Raw genomic sequence first — 21,591 nt, forward strand, 5'->3', positions numbered from 1 at the left:
TGCGATAAAAGCTCATAACTTCTATCAAGCGTTTATAGGGGGCATAAGTCATCCTATGGTGACAGATTTTGTTTTCAATTTGAAATTGAAAATAAGTGTTTACAACAATAATTATCAAAACTAAGGAGGTTCAACCCATACAGCTGCATCATGGGGAAATAAACTTAATGTTTAATTTGATTTGCAATGTTCTGAATATATTTTTTTTCCAATCATCAATTGGAAATGTTTGGCAGTCATTAGGAAAAAGTATGCACTTTTTGACATTGGTAATGGAGTTGAATAACGGCCCCAGTTTTGACCAAAACACGCGCTGCCTGTTAAACATGGTGTTTGTATGCTAAAGTCTCTAACATCTCTCATTTGCAGAGTGTTAATGTGCCGTGGAAGCAAAGGACTCCTCACAAAGATTGTAGATGTCATGAAAAAGGAACCAACCACCTCAACATTTAGGTATGATCTTTTACTGCAGCATTCATGCAATAATGAAGTGTTTTATAGTGAAACTATCATTGTTTTTTGTCATTCAGTTCTGTTTGCATGAGGGCTAGGGAGGCGGTATTGGTATGTCTGGCAAAAGAAGAAATGATATTACATAGTAAGCAATATCTTGGGAGTAAGATCTTTTTTAGGGGAATCGACATGATTTTCATGCAATTTTTTGTTGTTGAAAAAATGACACATTATTGCCCTTTCTATGAACAAAATACTGTGCTGACTAATTAGGCAAGGTAATTGCAACTGTTAAATGAAATTATTTATTTTATCTACTAGAAGAATGTTAAGCTGCAACATTAAAGCTCGAAACCACTACGGAAACCACTTCAACTATTATGAAAGTGGCCTTTCCCTGTGATCCATACATACTCATGTTAAGGTCTCATTTTGTCATTATGACTTTCAAATCCATTTTAAACAAAAAATATTATTTTTATACGCCCGTTGTAAAAAAAGGGGACGTATAATAGTTTCACCTTGGCAGTGGGCGGGTGGGCAGGCGGCGTCCACAGCAGTTTTCGCTCTCTAATTCAAATAGTTTTTATCCGATGTTCACCAAACTTAGTCAGAAGTTGTATCTAGAAAATATCTAGGTCAAGTTCGAATAATGGTCATGCCGGGTCAAAAACTAGGTCACAGGGTCACTTAGTGCATTTCAAGCATCTAGCATGGTGTCTGCTCTCTAATTGAAGTAGTTTTCATCTGATCTGCACCAAATTTGGTCAGAAGTTGTATCTAGACAATATTTAGGTCAAGTTCGAATATGGGTCATGCCAGGTCAAAAACTAGGTCACAGGGTCACTTAAACAATTTCAAGCATTTAGCATGGTGTCCGCTCTCTAATTGAAGTAGTTTTCATCAGATCTTCACCAAATTTGGTCAGAAGTTGTGTCTAGACAATATCTACATGTAGGTCAAGTTCAAATTTGGGTCATGCCAGGTAAAAAACTTGGTCACAGGGTCACTTAGTGCATTTCAAGCATTTAGCATGGTGTCCGCTCTCTAATTGAAGTAGTTTTCATCAGATCTTCACCAACTTTGGTCAGAAGTTGTGTCTAGATGATATGTAGGTCAAATTTAAATATGGGTCATGGTAAAGTTATCAAGTTGTCCAAAGCCTTAAAACGGGCGTATCTTGTGACAGTTTGGCACTCTTGTTTAAATTGGTTTTGGAATGATTAATAACACCACATGATTGCAACAGATTTATTGTTGTTGTTTGCTCAATGTTTCCCTGCAATGATTCGCTATCCTTTTCCATATAGAACTATCTAGAAGGGAATTAACACCACAACAATAAACAGATATTTGCTTTAATTAACCCTTTCCCACTAAGAAGCAAAGTTAAAATGCAACCAGCATAAAACCAAAACAGCCTGTGAGTAACTCGCAGGCTGTTCAGGTTTTATGCTGTTTGCTGCTGATCAATATCTTAGGGTTCAAAATAAAGTCTTTTAAATTTGAATCTTTTTAGAAAGTCATTAATTTAATTTGATTTTGTAAATATAACAAATAGGTCAAAACTGGTATCTGAGTCAGGGTCTTCCCCAGGCCATTTAAGCGCCCCTTGCCGGGGCGCTTGAATTTCGAAATCAGAGTCCCCGGGGCGCTTGAAATTTTCCGATCAGTGTATTCTTCAGTAAAAGAAAGTGGAGATTGTCCAAAAAAATCAAGGTTTCCCTATCAGTGTATCAATATTCCCTGTTTTAAAAGAGCACTCGGTACCTACTTTCACAAGTAATCGCCATAAACACCACATGGGGTAATGGATAATCCACTGATAAGAGAATAGCATGACGCGCGTATTGATTATTCTAGCCACATTACACGGTCATTTAAATGCTGACAAGGATGTATCTGGTAACTTTCCAGTCGTCAAACTGTGAAGTTCATCGTCCAATCGGTTACGCGAATGCTTATGAGGGCGGGGTTAACTATCGACCATTATTTTTGATTGACGTCGGGCATGAAGTAAGAGTTTATCGCAGCTTGATTAGCAAGAAGTTGTACCATTTGAGTAATATAAAACCGGTAATTAGTACAGTACAGAACATTAAAGACTGTTTCGGGCATCATCATCACACCTTTTTACTGTTAACAAGTGTTACCTATGACTCATAATTAATACGAAAAATTAATTGCAAGTGGTAAACAATTAATTATTATAGCGAGTGAGTTGTGCAAATGACTCCCGGTTACAATTATGTGATAACAATTAATTTAATTCCAGTACATGTATATTTCAACATGTCCATTTATAGAACTGATTCACCTCGTTTTTCTGAAATTTATTCGACACGTTATGCGCTTTAACAAATTTTCGTTGAATTAATTACGCACACTTGTAAATGTTTCGTCCGATAATCGATAGTTAGAAGACTGATGATGGCAACCGGCCGTGATCCTCGTGGACAACGTGAATTTCATGCATAATTCCGTCAAAACATTTATTCGACTCGTAAAGTGTGTAAACAAATTATCTTTGAATTTATAACGCAACGGTTAAGGTTCATTTTGAAAAATGTGGGACACCTAGCATTGAACTCAAATTTTACTAAAGGAAGAGTGCCACATTGAAAATGTATACATATATGCTTTAAAGGATGTTTTTCCTTCAAACTGCTACCAATTTTGTACATCAACGTATCATAACATCCACAAAATCAATCAAAATACAAAGCGATTTTAACACTAAAATATACATTATTTTCAAAAATCTGAATCATGTTTATTCCACGTATTTCGGCGGAAAATTATATAACTAGTGAATAATATCGACATTTACGAGGGCAAGTTACGCTTAAATAGTAAAAAAACTTTACATATCTAGAAATATCAAAACTCGAACACATGTCATTTCATCACCATGGGGGCAGCCATTTTTAAATTAATAAAATAGAAAGAAACATGCTAAAAACTCACTCATCGCCTAATTGACATTCCAAACGGTTGACGATGACAAATGCATTGGATTGTAATCTTTCCGTTGATGTTTGCAAATTGCACGATCAGACCTCATAAACACTCAAAAGAATAACTATGTAAGAAGCATTTCACCAATGTTTACAATCGTTGTCGAATCACATGTATTATATTATTGCGCATAAAATAGTACGCTTACAGACTGACAGAAAGATCGATACGTAACAGTTAAACTCCCTTCAATTCATCACGGTATATTATTCTATTGATAATATATAATAATACATCGCTTTAACAATCTAAAAGTAGAAATAATTCTTTTAAATGGAGTTTTTAATAACGAAAGTGAAAACAACGGAAGTTGGATGGGTATTCTGTGAGATGCACTTCGGCTCCAGAAAAGCAATACAAATAAACTAAACAAGACGTGTGGGGGACAATTTTCAGCTGGAAAATATTTGAAATAGGGTAAGTGATGATATCTCTACGTGGTCATTTCTGTTATTTAATGCGATCTCTTGCTGATTAATGTAAATAGTTGTTTTACTAGTTGCCACCCAACTGTCAAAATAAGTATGTGTTTTGTCAGGTATGTGTATACACATACCCGGTTTTCTCACCACTGCATGTGGTTTCGACCGATTTGTTTTGCACGTTTTTCTACGGATCACAGCGATGGCCACGCTTTCAAAATGGGTAGATGGAATCGAAATATAAAATCAATCGTTTTGCCAATTTCTTTATATTTCTTTACAATTTTATATGTCGTCTGCAATCTATTTCAATTTGAGATGGTTTAAATTTGCAATTTGGTTGAGAGGTAAATAACAAAATTGTTAAGCCTTTGAAATAAAATTGTGACTCTTATTATCCACCATACCTGGATTTTTAAAAAGTAGTTACGTTTTAGTTATTTTTAGAACTTTGTTTAGGATATTTATCAAAAAAAGGCAGTTGAATAAAAACTAATTTGTTGTTTTATGACAATAATTTTCTGTGAAATGTTGCTAACTTGACCTTGTATATGTATATAGCTTTGTATTTATTCAACTTAAGGTAGTGCATATCCTTCCTAACTTTAGATTGAGATTTTGTAAATTAGTGTAAAAATGTATTGGTTTTAAACCAAAATATGGATAAAGCACACAAATATTGAATGTCAAAAATGTGTTTATGTTATTCTATCCGTCTTTAGCTTTAAAATGATATATAGTTTGTCCATATTGTACCACATTCAATGAAGAAAAACCAAAGCGAAGTTTTAATGAATTTTATCCCCCCCATGAACCTTAATATTTGTTGAAATCTCAAATGGGAATAATTTAATTTGTAATCCGAAACCCATTACCGTTAGTCGATGTTAACGCGTTTTTAATCCGAAACACACTTCCGAATGTAAATGTTACCGCAACGTTAAATATTTTTGCTTCAAATTAGCAGTGCAAATTTATTTTGTGTCGAATCTTTTCAATTAAAAAGAGCGCGAAAATTATGCAGCACGTACAACGTCGCGTCTATTGCATACAAATGGCGTGTATTGAGCGTTTTAACAAGCACACAACAGGTCAGGGGATTGACGCATATTCAAAGGCAATATTTCATCAAATCTATAAATAGTCACTTAAAAAATGGCAAGGTTTGTGTTAAAGAAATAATTGAAAGCTTTTGTCATAAATATTTACCAGAAAGAGATTGATAAAAAACAAAATAAACAGGATTATAAGGTAATAAAAAGAAACTTGAAAAATAGTAAGTATACAGTAATAGAGTCGGGTTGAAACGGATGTATTGGGGAATCGTTCGAGTCGGGATTTTACTATCTGTGCGGAAAAGTTTTAAAACAATTAAACAATATAAAAAAAATATATTTTTAAATGACTGGGGGATTTTTATGTCCCCCACTATAGTAGTGGGGGACATATTGTTTTTGCCCTGTCTGTTGGTCTGTTGGTCTGTCTGTTGGTCTGTTGGTCTGTTTGCGCCAACTTTAACATTTTGCAATAACTTTTGCTATATTGAAGATAGCAACTTCATATTTGGCATGCATGTGTATCTCATGAAGCTGCACATTTTGAGTGGTGAAAGGTCAAGGTCAAGGTCATCCTTCAAGGTCAGAGGTCAAATATATGTGGCCAAAATCGCTCATTTTATGAATACTTTTGCAATATTGAAGATAACAAGTTGATATTTGGCATGCATGTGTATCTCATGGAGCTGCACATTTTGAGCGGTGAAAGGTCAAGGTCAAGGTCATCCTTCAAGGTCAGAGGTCAAATATATGTGGCCCAAATCGCTTATTTTATAAATACTTTTGCAATATTGAAGATAGCAACTTTATATTTGGCATGCATGTGCATCTCATGGAGCTGCACATTTTGAGTGGTGAAAGGTCAAGGTCATCCTTCAAGGTCAGAGGTCAAATATATGTGGCCAAAATCGCTTATTTTATGAATACTTTTGCAATATTGAAGATAGCAACTTGATATTTGGCATGCATGTGTATCTCATGGAGCTGCACATTTTGAGTGGTGAAAGGTCAAGGTCATCCTTCACAAGGTCAAGGTCATCCTACAAGGTCAAACATCATATAGGGGGACATTGTGTTTCACAAACATATCTTGTTTTGAAGAGTCATAGCGCACCAAATGACGTCTTTTGACGCTGTTTTTCTTTGAGTTATAACACCACAGAACGTGAATTGACACGTTAAATTAAAAAAAAAAAATCAACGTCGGGAGGGGACATCCCTCCTGAACCCACCCCCGGTCGGCCCCGGGGCGCCTGAACAAATACCCGGGGAAGGCACTGATCTGAGTGGTACAGGGTTTAATATTTTAATATCACAAAACACAGATATGCTGTTTTTTTATGCTCCCGAAGGGTGGCATATAGTTTTTCAACTGTCCGTTCGTCTGTCTGTCTGTCCGTCCGTCAGTCAGTCTGTCCATCCGTCCAAAAACTTTAACCTTGGTCATAACTTTTGCAATATTGAAGATAGCAACTTAATATTTGGCATGCATGTGTATCTCATGGAGCTGCACATTTTGAGTGGTGAAAGGTCAATGTCAAAGACATCCTTTAAGGTCAAAGGTCAAATATATGGCTTCAAAGCGGCGCAGAAGGGGGCATTGTGTTTCTGACAAACACGTATCTTGTTTGTATTGTAATAGTTTCTTTCTGAATGTTCATACAGGTTCTGGTTAGCACGTGCCATAGAAAGCTACCTGCGAGGTAGCACGTCCTACTGTGATCAAGTCTTCCTCATGAGGCGTGGGCTCCTTCAGGTATATATGAGCCTCGCTCTGGGAAAACGGGGCTTAATGCATGTGTGTAAAGTGTCGTCATAGACTAGCCTGTGCAGCTTGCAAACGTTTGTGTTAATGAATTTTTTTAGCACTTTTAACGTCAACATTTACCATAATTTGGTTTTAAAAATGGAATATGCGTGATTATCATTTAATGGATTGAGATGGGAAATGTAGTTAGTATGCAGTAATAGAGTTTGGTTGATACCGATGTATTGGGGAATTGATAGAGTCAGGATTACAAGTATCTATGTGGTAAAGGGTTAAAATAATGAAAGATTATATTGTTATCAATTCTTTGTATAGCTGTTTTTTATGCCCCCTTTCAAAGAAAAGGGGGTATATAGTTTTCGCACTGTCTGTCTGTAAGTCTGTCTGTCTGTCACACTTTTTGTGTACACTCTTTATTTCAAATAATTTTCATCCGATCTTTACCAAACTTGGTCAGAAGTTGTATCTAGACAATATCTAGGTCATGTTCGAATATGGGTCATGCCAGGTCAAAAACTAGGTCACGGGGTCACTTAGTGCATTTCAAGGATTTAGCATGGTAAAATGCTCATAACTTCTATCAAAGCATTTATAGGGGACATGTGTCATCCTATGGTGACAGCTCTTGTTTATAGGGGGCATGTGTCATCCTATGGTGACAGCTATTGTTTATAGGGGGCATGTGTCATCCTATGGTGACAGCTCTTGTTTATAGGGGGCATGTGTCATCCTATGGTGACAGCTCTTGTTTATAGGGGCCATGTGTCATCCTATGGTGACAGCTCTTGTTTTTTCTTGAAGAGTCGCCCAATCACCCAAACTTTACTTTGACCTTGACATAATCTTAACATGGCTATTCAGCTTTTGCCTTAGTAAGTCCTTAATTTTTTGTTTTGTTGAATAGAAAAGTTGATTTCAAGAACTATCGTCGGCTTTGTAAGAAATGGGAGTTGCGACACATATGCATTCCCATATACGCAAAGAAAATAATAAGAGAGACATTTTTCAGCATGTTGCCTCGAACATTGTGGAGCATGAGATCAGTCAAAAGGAGATCCTGCAGAGCAGCTTTGACCTCCTAGGGGAGCTGATCAAGTTTAACATTGAGGCCTTCAAAACCTTCGACACCATCTTCACGACAGATGAAAAGGTACTGTGAAAACTGGTGTTCATAGCCTGATTGGGACTGAAGTTGTCGCATTTAGTTTTTATGTGGAAATAAAGTTTTATTTCAGTGAAAATGTATGTCTATGATTGTTTTTCTATCTCTTTTTTTAACTGAATTATGAAAAAAAAAATGTTCTTAAAAGACAATTTAAGTGTTTAAGTTTTTTAAACCGAATAATATGTTATTTCATTATATCAACACAATTTTTTTACTGTAACACAAAAAGACATCTATTGCGTTAAAGTGTTTTCTTTTCTAGTCTGCAGTTTATTAATACCCCCTTAAGGATATTTTAACAGCTTTATTGTCCCCTACCGGTGAAACCGGAGGGGACTTATGGTTTGCGCTCCGTCTGTCTGTCTGTCCGTCACACTTTTCTGGATCCTGCGATAATTTTCAAAGTTCTTCATATTTTGTCATGAAACTTGAAACATGGATATATGGCAATATGGAGATTATGCACGTCATTTCATTTTGTTCATACGTCAAGAATTCTGGTTGCTATAGCAACAACAACAAAATTTACTGACAATGGTGGAGTTTCACCGGTAGGGGACAATATTGCTTGGCAATCTCTTGTTTAAACATTTATTTAACTTGTAATCGTCTGAAAGATTGCAGCTGTTATTGATGTGTATTAAATATTTGCAGTATTTGTGCATGTCCTAAATATACAAATACAATGTGTCAAATCTGATTCTTGATCAGTATTGTGGCTTCAAAATTATTGCAAAAATCTAAGTATAATCTAAGTTATCACATATGCCAAAAAAAATCATTTATTCAGAGTTCCACTTCATATTTGAAATGTACATTTTTTGAATGCAAACAATACATTTCTGTGTCTACATTAACAGAGGGTGTAATCAAGTGACAAACGAGATGGTGATGTCAATACTCTCTATTACTTGTACTTATTGTTTAAAAGCCGCTCACTTTCTGACCATATCAGCAAAAAAGTGATAAGCGTTTATTTTGTATAAAATTAGTTTTTTTTATCTCGACTTTACTTGCTGCAAATTTTCTTAGTGTTAGCTGTTATTTTGTGACCCGTTAAGAAATTTTGCAGCGAGTTAAGTCGAGATAAAGAGTGTATATTAATACGAGATAAACGCTAATCCTTTCCCTGCCAATAGAGCTGGAAAGTGAGCTGCATTTTAACAATTAATACAAGTAATAAAGGGTATAAAAAAAACAAATATACCTGTATAATTGCCATCTTATTTGTCACATGATACCTCCTCTGATTAAGATTTGAAAGAATTGGCAGCTCAGAATCTTGTAGTAATTTTGTTGTTGTTACAAACCAATTTTTATGCCCCCGAAGGAGGGCATATAGTACTCGGACCATCTGTCTGTCTTTCCATAACACTTTGCGTTTAGGTTTTGCATTTAGGTTTCGAAAAATGCTCATAACTTATATGTCGCTTCAGATAGCAATTTGATATTTGGTATGCATGTGTATCTCACATGCATGTTTATCTCATGGAGCTGCACATTTTTGAGTGGTGAAAGGTCAAGGTCATCCTTCAAGGTCAAAGGTCAAATATATGGCTTCAAAGTGGCGCAGAAGGGGGCATTGTGTTTCTGACAAACACATCTCTTGTTCCATCTGAGATGTACATTTATCAGCACAGTGAATTATATACTATGGTATCATTTTAATTGAGGATTCTCAAACAGCAGTTTTCTTACAGCGTGATTAACAACAAACTAAAAAATAGTTATAGTAAATGAACATATTTCCATGAACTTTGTGTCAGTAATTGTGAAATCTTTACTTTTAATTTTTTTTTATTCTTCTTTGCAAAACAATCCACTTGTTTATAACAGTATATAATGTATATTTTATTTGCATTATAATGTATATTTTCACTTGAGTTGCTGAACGTCTATTTCCAGTTTGAGAAGTTTATCAGCACGGTGAATCGTAAACTGGTGGACTCCAACATGTTCATACGCAGTCTCATTCTCTCACTGGAACACTTCCGCGCGGAGGACGAGGGGCAGAAAGGTTAGAATCATTGTTCTTTCTACTGATTTTAGCTGGCATTTTTAGGAAGACAAAGTTTTAGTCGAAATAAATTCTGCGATAAATAATTTTGTAGAGGATATGTTTTGGTTTCAATTGATTATCAATTTTAATTCATGAGCATATTTTCGCAAGTGGCAAATTTTACTGCAAAATTGTTAATTTTAACTGTAAGAAACTGTAAATTATCACTCTTATATCACTGATATTTTGATTTAATTTGCACACACACAATAAAAGACTTACCTTTGGATATGATCTAAAAAGAAATGTCAGAGGTAGGGGCCCGGTTACTTTTTTTCTCCCCTTGCTACCCTTCTTTACTGGTCAATACCAAAAAGGAAAATCCATTTAACACTTTCTCAAAACCCTAAATGACAAGTGTTTGAAGAAGAAATTCTTTGCATTTAATAAATGAGCTGTGTTCAGGGAAACTAGGCCTAATGCATTGGCGTAAATTGTTATCCAAGATTAGCCTGTGTAGTCTGCGCAGGCTAATTAGGGATGACACTCCCCTTTGTATGTCCCCCACCACTATAGTGGGGACATATTGTTTTTTCCCTGTCTGTTGGTTTGTTTGCTCCAACTTTAACATTTTGCCATAACTTTTGCAATATTGAAGATAGCAACTTGATTTTTGGCATGCATGTGTATCTCATGATGCTGCACATTTTCTTCAGGTGAAAAGTGAAGACTGCTCAGTCTGATCTGGGTTTTCATTTTACGCACATGCATTAAGCCCAGTTTTCCCAGGACGATCCTTAAAAAAGCCATTATACTGGTCCAACTTTCCTGGCTGTCACTCTTGAACATAATTCTTTGCCTTTGAGATCCTTGATCTTTCCCTACTTAAAATTCACCAAGCTTGCTTTACGACAAATGGCTGTACTGCAGTTGAAAACTGTCAGAAGAATTGAAGGATTAATTTAAATAAAGTTTGTTTCGTATTATTTGATGTTTTCCTTGGACTAGTTAAAAATCTCATAATTGTTTACCTTTACATCAAACTCATATTGTGCTTAATGATGTTTGGTGCATTAATGCATGTTTCTTGCTATTTTGACACTGTTTTTTTAAATCTGAAAATATTAGATGTTTTATATCTGAACATTATCTATCCCCCATGTGTGTTGTTTCTATTTTACAAAGTAGACTACGCCAAGCGGGACAGCAAGCTTTTGAAGTACATAGGGGACTTCCGCAATCAGCTGGACTATCTCTACAGACTCATCTCCATAATAGACGTACAGAATCTCACACAGGTACCTCTAGACTTCGAGTGTGTGCGTAGTATTTTGAAGTTCATTTGAGACGCATTCTGAGAAAACGGGGCTTAATGCATGTGCTTAAATTGTCATCCCAGATTAGCCTTTGCAGTCCGCACAGGCTAATCAGGGACAACACTTTCCGCTTTTATGGCTTTTTTAGTTTAACGGAAGTCTCTTCTTAGCAGAAATTCAATTTAGGCGGAAAGTGTCGTCCCTGATTAGCCTGTGCAGACTGCACAGGCTAATCAGGGACGACACATTATGCAATTGCATTAAGCCCAGTTTTCCCAGAACAAGGCTCATTAGGTTCTTCAGTGCCTGAGGCTGCATTATGTGTGGACCTGGAGTGTTTCCTAGAGCTCCTATTGATAAAACTTACTAGACTCACACAAGTTGGGACGAATGGTTTGAATTTTAGGCACAATTTCCAGTTATTTAGTTGTTTCTCAAAGATTTTTATTTTGGTGTGGTCTTGTTTGTTGGGGAGAAGCCAGAGTGCCTTGAGGAAACCCCACCTGTCCAGTATGGTGACCACCAACCAAACTCACATTCTTCCTTGAACACAGATAGAAATGGGGTTTGGTAGGTGAGAAGCCAATGTACCAACCACTGCGCTAGCCAGAGAGCCAATCAAGTCCCCTTTATACAGCTTCCCAACATTGATTTGATAATAATGAACTCAGTTGGTATAAATTACAAGCAAATTCGTTGAATTGGTGTCCCCAAAGATGAACTTTGTTTATGGATGGGTGCAAATCTCTTGATATACAGTATTAACAAAAAAAAAATCTAGTGTAGGGTTATTGTTTTCATGCATTGCAATTCTTCTTATCGATGTCTATACACCTATGAAGATTCATGTGGAAATCTAGTAGTGTATCTGAAATATAGCTCTTAAAAGTTACATCATACAAAATACAACCAAGGGCAATAACTCTTACTGAAAAAAGTGAATGGTTATGTTTCTTTTTCAAGGCAATTCTCCTCATTGAAAATTACACACCCATGAAGTTTAATGTTGAAATCTTGTATCTGATATTTAGCACTGAAATGTTACATCATACATAAAAAAAATGCAATAAAGTGTAGATTAATGGTTCGTGTGCATGGCACCTCTCCTGATAGATATCTATACACTCACGAAGTTTCATGTTAATATCTTTTTCTACAGTTTCTGGGATAAAGCCCTTAATCAATATTGTGACACACGGACAGACAGACGGATGGACAGACAATGCCAGTTCTTTACTCTTTGGTTTTTGGCTGGGGATAAAAAAAAGAATTGTATTCAATATCATTTCATGAATTTGCCGTGCATTTGTTTCATCAAGATTTTGACACAATTACAATAATTAGGCTGTATTTGTTCTTTTGATCTTTTTTTACCCGATTTCAATGAAAAAATAATTCAATATATTTTGAAAGATGTGTGCATAATAATGGAAAGGTGATGTCCTGCCATTAGTAAAATCACTAGCAAAGCACTTGCTGTCATGGTTAATAATAATAGTGACACAAACAGAACAAGTTTATGTATGTTGTCATTATACAGACTTTTTTTAATGAACTGAAGGAAATGGGAAATTGCTGACTGGTTAGTGTGATTTCATGATTGTTTCAGGAAAATGTCAGCTGTCTGAACACAACGCTGGTTTTCCTGATGTTTGCTAACAGGAAGAATCAGCTGGGTAGATATCTGCAAGCTCTCAAGGTATTCACATACATATCAGCTTCACTTTTCACAATATATTTCACAGCAACTTCAAATGTTCTGTTAATTGAATATTTTGCCATATAAATACTCTTCGAAGAAAGTGAAAGTGTGATTTCAGGTGGCCCTAAAACGCATTTAAATGAGAAATCCCACAACCTTTCGTATAATTTTGGCAATGTTTAAACAAAATTGCAAACTGTTATTTTGGCTATAAATGGGGGAAACCTTAGTGGTTACTTTGTAACCCTATGGAAAGCCTGCATCCTACAAAAATGGATCTTATGCCATATGGGGCTAGGGTAGCTCCAAGTCAGCTTGCAAAGTCCGGTCTGGATCTACTTTGTCATACATTGAGACCACAAAACCTGGCGTGACTTTGTAGCAGACAGCGTAGCTCCCGACCAGACTGTGCGGGCAGGGCTGGTGCTACACTAGCCGCCTATTGCATAAGACCCATTTTCACAAGAAACAAATCGTATATTGGCCTCTTTTTGTGAAAACTGGACTTTATCCCTGTGTGTTAAGTGTCATCACACAGGCTAATCAGGGACAACAATTTCACTGGTTTTTAACTAAAAATAGACTACTTTTGAACAAAAAAGACCATACAAGAAGAAAGTGTTCTACCTGATAAGCCTGTGCAAACTGCACAGGTTGATCTGGGACAACACATTACGTACATGCATAAAGCCCAGTTTTTCATAACGAGGCTTATATTATCTTGTATGCCTGGCAGGATGAAAAGGAGGGAATGCTTGAGGTGAACGGCTCCGTGCAGTTCATGACCAACTTCCGAGACCTGCTGCTCTTCTGGCAGGACCACTACCTCCACAAGGATAAGGACTGCAGTGCTCTGGAGAAGGTACACTAAGCTGTATTTTTGTATCACTTTGGCAGTGATTTATTTCCTTCTTTATCAAGTTAAGTATTTGAAAAAGGCACGTTCTCAATGGAGGAAAAGGATAACATTTGGATTCCATATTTCCGCCTGAACATTCCCCAAAAGAATGAAAGTTGCGTCAATTATATTCCAAAAGCACTATCTGCACGTGAACATACGCAGTGAAACCTAACATTTCAGCTTAAAGACATTTTCAGGAATTTTGAGATGCGATTTTGCAATCAAATACCAAACTATCAATAAGAAGATTTCATGAAACAAATTTCCTCAAATTTAGTGGTTTTTTATGCCCCCGAAGGAGGGCATATAGTGATCGGACTGTCCGTCTGTCTTTTTGTCACACTTTGCGTTTAGGTTTCGCGTTGAGGTTTCGAAAAATGCTCAAAACTTCTAATTCCCTTCACATAGCAACTTGTATATTTGGCATGCATGTGTATTTTATGGAGCTGCACATTTTTAGTGGTGACAGGTCAAGGTCATCCTTCAAAGTCAAAGGTAAAAAAAACATGTATCAAAGCGGCGCAGTAGAGGGCATTGTGTTTCTGACAAACACATCTCTTGTTTGCACTAATTTTTCCCAATTGCCTGGGTTCAGATACTTTTCACAATGGTGGAAACAAATCTCTGGGTCAGCGGTAAATATGGAGTGTTGTTTCCCCTCCTTTCATTAGGATAGCTCACTTGGGTAGCTTAGGACTTAATTATACAAGGGTGTCCATTGTCTGGATTATTCCAGAAATTTGGATTTGAGCCGTCCAGGAACATTTTTTTAGGTCAGTGTAAATCGGATGATTTTTATGCTCCCCAATTTTTTTTAGGGGGTAGCATATAGTCGCCGCTTGGTCTGTCCGTCCCTGTGTCCGTCCGTGCACAATTTTTGTCCGGGCTATTTCTCAGCAATTAATGACCGGAATTCAATGAAACTTAATGGGAAGCTTCACTACCAAGAGGAGATGTGCATATTATCAGCAGGTTCTGGTCGGATGATTTTTCACAGAGTTATGGCCCTTTTTTTTATAAAAATAATCTTGTCCCCCCAACTACTGTGCCCTCAAGACGTTTCCTTTTATCTGAATATATAGTGCAATATTGTGACCAAAAAAAACTTTGGGGAGCATCACCTGTGTCTGACGGTTTCTTGTTTTAAAGGGATGTGGGGTGTAGGGACAAATTTGTTAAGAGAGCGCGATTATTTGAGAAAGAATGTTGTAATAGCTTCCTAGGCATGCTGAAAATGTGCGCTTGGTCCAGATTTTTCTAGGTCTTTTTAGCTCTATTCTTAGCGAAAATCCTATTTAGGCGGAAAGTGTCGTCCATGATTAGCCTGTGAGGACTGATCTGGGAGGACACCTTACGCACAAGCATTATGCCCAGTTTTCTCAGAACACGACTCATATGGGTAACCTATTGGTCTAGAGCAGCTTATCTGGGACAACACGTTCTGCCCACACTGGATTTTCATTTAGAATATACTTCCTTAAAATCAGCATATCCATATCCTTGATATGCTGTGCAAACTGTGATATCTTGGTTTTCCTGGAGCGTAGCTAATGTCTATTATTTTCATTTCAGAGTTCCCGTATCAGTTTCGACTACTGGAAGCAGACAGTAGCTACACTTGTTTCAAATGAGTCAACCAATGAATGTGCCATAGCACACTACTTCGAGCGCTTGCCCTGTGAACGAACTTTCTGAATTAGTACACTTCCTTGTACAACCCATTGAAATAAGTGCCAGTTTAAAAGCATTCTAAAGTGCTTTAAAGAAGCGAACAAATCTCCAATGTGAGTCTGAGTATTACCGGTACAGAAACCTGACTGTGATGCGCATGGTTTTGCAAATTATTTAGATACTGTTTTTTCCATGTGTCACAGGCAAAAAACATAAATGTTTTAAAGTCTATGCAAGGTTTTTGTCATGATATAGTGTGGAGAGGAGAGATAAGCTCATTTTTGTAAGGTTTATGTAATAAACCGCAAGGGAAATCAGTGCTATAGCTTGCCAATATTTGCCTGAAACTTTCATTCGATGAATTACAACATGCATGTATCAATAAGAAAAATTAATGGCATGCACATAAATTGTAAATAAAAATATTCATGTATAAAGTTGATTGTTGGGTTAATTTTGACAAGCTATGATATATTGTTATTTTGCCGCTAACTGATTTGAAAGGCAAATCTTATTTGTGAATTATAAGTGACCGGGAGGTCACTAGTTCGATCCCCGCTGTGGGAGCATTCTTTAGATCTCCCATAAAGACACCAAGTACTGGTTCTAGGCCCAGGAAATGGACTCGAGAGCGTTTCAATAAGCCTGAGGCTTTCGATGTAATCGACCTAAAATAATTAGGTTGAAACTAAACTAATAAAACTAATTATTACAAGATAGCACTTTATGATTCTAAAAGGGTGATAAATTCCAATAGGCATTTGTGAGGCTTACAAGCCAGTTTCTTATTTATTGTCAGTAGATCCCAGGGGGTATACGTTGGCAAATAAAGTTCAAGTTTTCTCGGTCATAATTTACGTTGGCAAATAAAGTTCAAGTTTTCTCGGTCATAATTAATACATGTATTTTGCATTTACTTATTGCACGAGTTGTGATATCTGAAACCTGAAAATGACTTGCCATGCAAAATGAATTGCTAGGCTATATTTGATCAAGTGATCTAAGCAAAGAAGTTAAATTTTCTGTATTCTATTTTGATCAAGGACTGTAAATTGCCAGATAAGAATGTTTTGTTTGCGTGATTCTTTTATGGCCAAACTATGATGTTTGTGTTGGAGAATTATATAGCCATGATTTATGTAGTTGTTACAGTAATTAGAGCTTGATTGGTCATTGTTGGCTCGGGTACTACTTACATGTACCCTGGGTACTCTTAAGTATACTTACATGTACCCCGGGTACTCTTGAGTATACTTACATGTACCCCGGGTACGGTGAATATACTTAATTGTACCCGGTCGATATTAGACTGTACCCGAGTTGTGTTCCCGCTCAAAATCCGATGTCGTAAAACAAGCTACTGATTATCTTAAACACACTTCTCTTTAAAAAAAAAACTGCACCAACATGCTTTTTATCCCCCCACCATAGGCGGAGGGATATTGTTTTGGCGTTGTCCGTACTTCCGTCCGTCCTTCCCTCTTTCTGTCCTTCCGTCTTTGCGTCCATCCGTCTTTCCGTCTGTCCGAAGCCATACCTTGGAAGTGCTTTGGCAGATTTCATTTAAACTTGGTATGAGTATATATATGGATAAGGGGATGATGCACGCCAAATGGCATTGTACGCCATCTGTTAATAACGGAGTTATGGCCCTTTTTATCATGAAAAATTGCTTTTTTTGTGTGTCCAGAGCCATTTCTTGGAAGTGCTTTGGCCGATTTCATTGAAACTTGGTATGAGTATATATATAAATAAGAGGATGATGCACGCGAAATGGCATTGTACACCATCTGTTAATAACAGAATTATGGCCCTTTGTATCTTGAAAAAATGCTTTTTTGAGTGTCAAATATAACTCTTTTGTGTCCAGAAGCATATTGGTGGGGGATATCAATTCAACGAATTTGCTTGTTGAGTATGAATTTCGATAATATAGAGGCCATTTTACAGAAAATTGACATAAATTTGAATATAATTAATTTTTTAAATCATAGCCGACAACGACTGATTTAGCGCTTCATTTCCAGGGTACGGTTTAGTCTATTTACCGTACCCGGGGTACATGTTAGTATACTTAAGAGTACCCGGGGTACATGTAAGTAGTATCCGAACCGACAATGACCAATCGAGCGTAATTAGATCCTTGTTTTTAAAATGATTTGCCTTTGATTTCCATTTGTGTTCTTATGAAAAAATCATTTGTGTTAATCACAAATCAATAGTACAGTATTTATTGTTTGCTGAATTTTGGGGCCAGTTGCTTTAAACTTGATCAGAATTTTATAGTACAGTATTTAATTATTGTTTATGACATTTTTGGCCAGGTGCATAAAACTAATAGGCTATTAAGCCAAGGGCTTGTTATTTGAAGATTAAAAGAAGATATAAATTGTTCAAACACTCTCAGATCATATTACAATTTATGGATTTACAGTTAATGGAAAGAAGTAAAAGTTGAATAAATTGTTATTTGTTTTAACTTGTCTATGTATTGTCAACCAAAATGTGACAGCTTTTTGGCTCTGAGGGCTTAATTTTTCTTTTGCAGATCTGAGCAACTTGACCCAGATGTTATTGTCCCCTACCGGTTTCACCGGAGGGGACTTATGGTTTGCGCTTTGTGAGTCTGTCTGTGAGTCTGTCTGTCACACTTTTCTGGATCCTGTGATAACTTTTAAAGTTCTTAATATTTTTTCATGAAACTTGCAACATGGATAGATGGCAATATGGACATTATGCATGTCATTTCATTTTGTTCCTACGTCAAAAATTGTGGTTGCTATGGCAACCATAAAAAAAATCTGACAATGGTGGAATTTCTGACAATGGTGGCACCGGTAGGGGACCATATTGCTTGACAATAGCCTTGTTTTTGTTTAGTTTAAATAATGAATCATACAGTCCATGTTGATTGTGTTATTTTCATGTCTAAAATTCTTTAGAAGAGAATAAAACCAGTAATAACTGCTGCATTAAGACATAATAGGTCTTTTTAAATGATTTATTGACAGTGTAATTTAAATACACAGTTCAAAAATTTAATTGTGGAATCTACAAAAAAAAACTGTATCTTATTCTGTTGTGGTTGTGAGATATAATTACTTTGATATTCATACTGCTTCTTTTGTTAAAAAAATGTCAAGATTATTTTTACACAGGGAGCAAATATTGCTGAAAGAATTCACGATTTAAAAAGTAGAAGAGAACAGAATGACTTTATTATAGAAGAAAGAGCTGTGGAAGTTTCCCATTAAATATCTTTAGATTTGTATTCAGTGTCTAAATGTGTCGTGTTCTGAGAAAACTGGGCATAATGCATGTGCATAAAGTGTCGTCCCAGATTAGCCTGTGCAGTCCGCACAGGCTAATCAGGGACGTCACTTTCTGCCTACATGTAAATTGGAATTTTGCAATGAAGATACTTCATTTAAACGAAAAAGGTCATAAAACGGAAAGTGTCGTAACTGATTAGCCTGTGCGGACTGCACATGCTAATCTGGGACAACATTTTACGCACATGCATTGAGCCCATTTTTCTCAGAACGCGACTCAAAGGCAATCCTTTGTGCCGTGTAGTAAGATGTTTGAAACATCACAAACTACTGCCTCAAGTGTATTGTGCATGATTTTGTTGTGGAATGATACCAGTGGTACTTGTACTACTTTATATGTGTGTTTGAAATTAGTGCTCTGGGTAAAGCTATACAAATTCAATGTAAATATTCAGAATTTGCTGATATTGTTACTGTGTACATAGTTTTACCACATTGCCCACTGTACAGTAATGGGTATTTTTTCTTGTGTAAATATTAAATAAAATTCTACATATGCAACATTTTATGTACATAGATGTAAAATATAGAATGACTTACTTCTGCTGTTTAATAGTCGGGAAAGCATCATCATTCCTTGAGCCTTAATGTTCATTGGAAAGATGGAAACCAAACAGACATGTCAGAATTTCTGAACAAACATATATCATATAAACCATATTTGGGCTTTAGTACCATATTGTGAATTTTTTTATAGAAATATATTTTGGAGCAAATATTTGTTATATGTGTAGTGAGTAATGAATTTTGCTTCCAAGAAACAAGTTTTTATATAACTTTTTGCTATACACCTATAATGGTAAACAATAGAACATTAGTCAGGATTTGAACTAGTAACCTGAATATAATTTACTTAAACACACAATATTTTTACAAATTTAATAACACGAGTCCTTCACAGGTTATGTTAGTATCCAACCAAAAAAATGGCCGCACTAACCTATAAATAATATCACTGTATCATTTGAGTCGTGTTCTGAGAAAACTGGGCATTATGCATGTGCGTAAAGTGTCATCCCAGATTAGCCTGTGCAGTCTGCACAGGCGAATCAGGGACAACTCTTTCAGCCTAACTTGGATTTTTGCTAAGAGGAGACTTAATTTAAACGAAAAATGTCATTAAAGCGGAAAGTGTTGTCCCTGATTAGCCTGTGCGGACTGCACAGGCTCATATGGGACAACACTCCACGCACATGCATTAAGACCAGTTCTCTCAGAACTCATTTTACTGGTTAGCTAACAAACCAGTCTAGCTAATGTCTGGGTGGATTAATACCCAGGAAATCATAATTGTTGGCGATTTTTCATTTTATTTCATATGTATGTAAACCGTGTACAGTAAAAAAAAACGTGCAGCATAATGCAGTCGTTTTTGTGTGCTATTCACTCAAATACTGTAAATAGTTTCCTCTTTTGTTTTCCCGGTATGACCATATTGTGTACGTGTATTAGAATCATGTTTTCATTCGTTTGTTTGTACAGCAATTATTTATATGCGTGCTTGAAGCTTGTTGCTGTTGCTACCCCACACAAATGAAGTGTTCTATCTATAAATATATATACTACTGGTATTATTGAAAATGTAAATACATCAGATTTTAAATAAATTGCCTTAGTTGAGTTGTATTTGCCCAGACGAACCTACTGCTTTTATCTGTACAGTCTACTCTCGACTTTAGAAAATAACATGTAATTTCAGTTATGTTGCTGCGTGGCAACATCAATTATGGCATTTAGCATTTTCTATTTGCTGTCCATAGATGTTCACTTGCCTGTTTTAAATAGCTTGGTGGAATTATCTTCAACGTTTGAGGTGTAGTAAATTTGGACAGACATATTGTAATTTGATAGCCCCCAAAGGGAAGCGTGGAGTCTTTGCATCATCTGTCCTTCATACCGCCCTGCTTCTGTTGCGGAGCTTATTTCCCACATGCATTGAAGGAATTCGTTTGAAATTTCTTATATTGATTATAGGCTTCAAGGGAAAGTGCAGTGTGCAAAAATCATAACTTTCTTTAGGATTAAACGAGTAATGGCCCATTTGTCACTGTTGAAATGAAAAATCCGTATGTCAATAGATGACTTGAGGTTTCTATTTCAATAAATACGTAAAACCTGTTCTTGTTTTTTTCCCAACCAGGTGCAGGATCACACGACTTAGTTGCGTTCCCCCTTTTAACTTTAATGGATGTATAAACGAAGGTAAGTGGTGCTTTATTTCAAATTACTTTTTAAAACTTTTTCTTAAGAATTTAAACTAGTGCATAAAACACAGATTTTTATACTGCTTGCGGCAATGTGAAATACATCAGAATTACTTTATTTAATAAGCCGGTGTTCTTGTTCAAAAATTCCATTTGAATAGCATTCATTTTACACGATTATGCTTATGGCAACGTGAAATTTTGTCACAGATTTCAGACGTATTCAAGAATTTATTCCTATACATTAAGATATCGGAACAAACTGCAAGAAAAACTGTCTTATGCACTGAAGATTTGTATTAATGCATTTCAATAACTGAAGATATTTGCAAAATTAAAAGTTCTTAACGGTATGATTACATTCTGTCCTGCCCGTGTGTAAACTCCTGAAAACCTCGTTGATTCTGCACCCGCAACATTCGCCACATAGTGACCACACTAGTATGTTCTTTCAAGAGCAGACGAATATGTACAAATGCATTTCTAAAGGCAACATAAACAGTGTTGGTGAAATGTTCTTTCGCTGTGTCCATATAGGATCACTAAGGAATCCATGTCTGAGAAGAACTTCTACTAATAAGCCGC

The 21,591-nt window shown here is 36.2% G+C and overlaps 1 protein-coding gene across 1 annotated transcript in view; it reads left to right on the top strand.

Annotated features, from left to right (window-relative positions):
* The window catches only part of LOC127844225 (short transient receptor potential channel 4-associated protein-like), a 59,609-nt gene extending 39,200 nt beyond the window's left edge, over positions 1-20,409 (top strand). The window contains exons 17-24 of the mRNA XM_052374287.1: positions 370-453; positions 6,614-6,704; positions 7,726-7,866; positions 9,787-9,898; positions 11,066-11,178; positions 12,806-12,895; positions 13,635-13,760; positions 15,372-20,409. Of these exons, the coding sequence (XP_052230247.1) occupies positions 370-453; positions 6,614-6,704; positions 7,726-7,866; positions 9,787-9,898; positions 11,066-11,178; positions 12,806-12,895; positions 13,635-13,760; positions 15,372-15,494 (880 nt within the window). The 3' untranslated portion in view covers positions 15,495-20,409. The remainder of the gene's footprint in view (positions 1-369; positions 454-6,613; positions 6,705-7,725; positions 7,867-9,786; positions 9,899-11,065; positions 11,179-12,805; positions 12,896-13,634; positions 13,761-15,371) is intronic.
* Positions 20,410-21,591: the final 1,182 nt, after the last annotated feature.

The sequence above is a fragment of the Dreissena polymorpha genome, chromosome 9, assembly GCF_020536995.1.
Source record: "Dreissena polymorpha isolate Duluth1 chromosome 9, UMN_Dpol_1.0, whole genome shotgun sequence".
Classification (NCBI taxonomy): Eukaryota; Metazoa; Mollusca; class Bivalvia; order Myida; family Dreissenidae; genus Dreissena; species Dreissena polymorpha.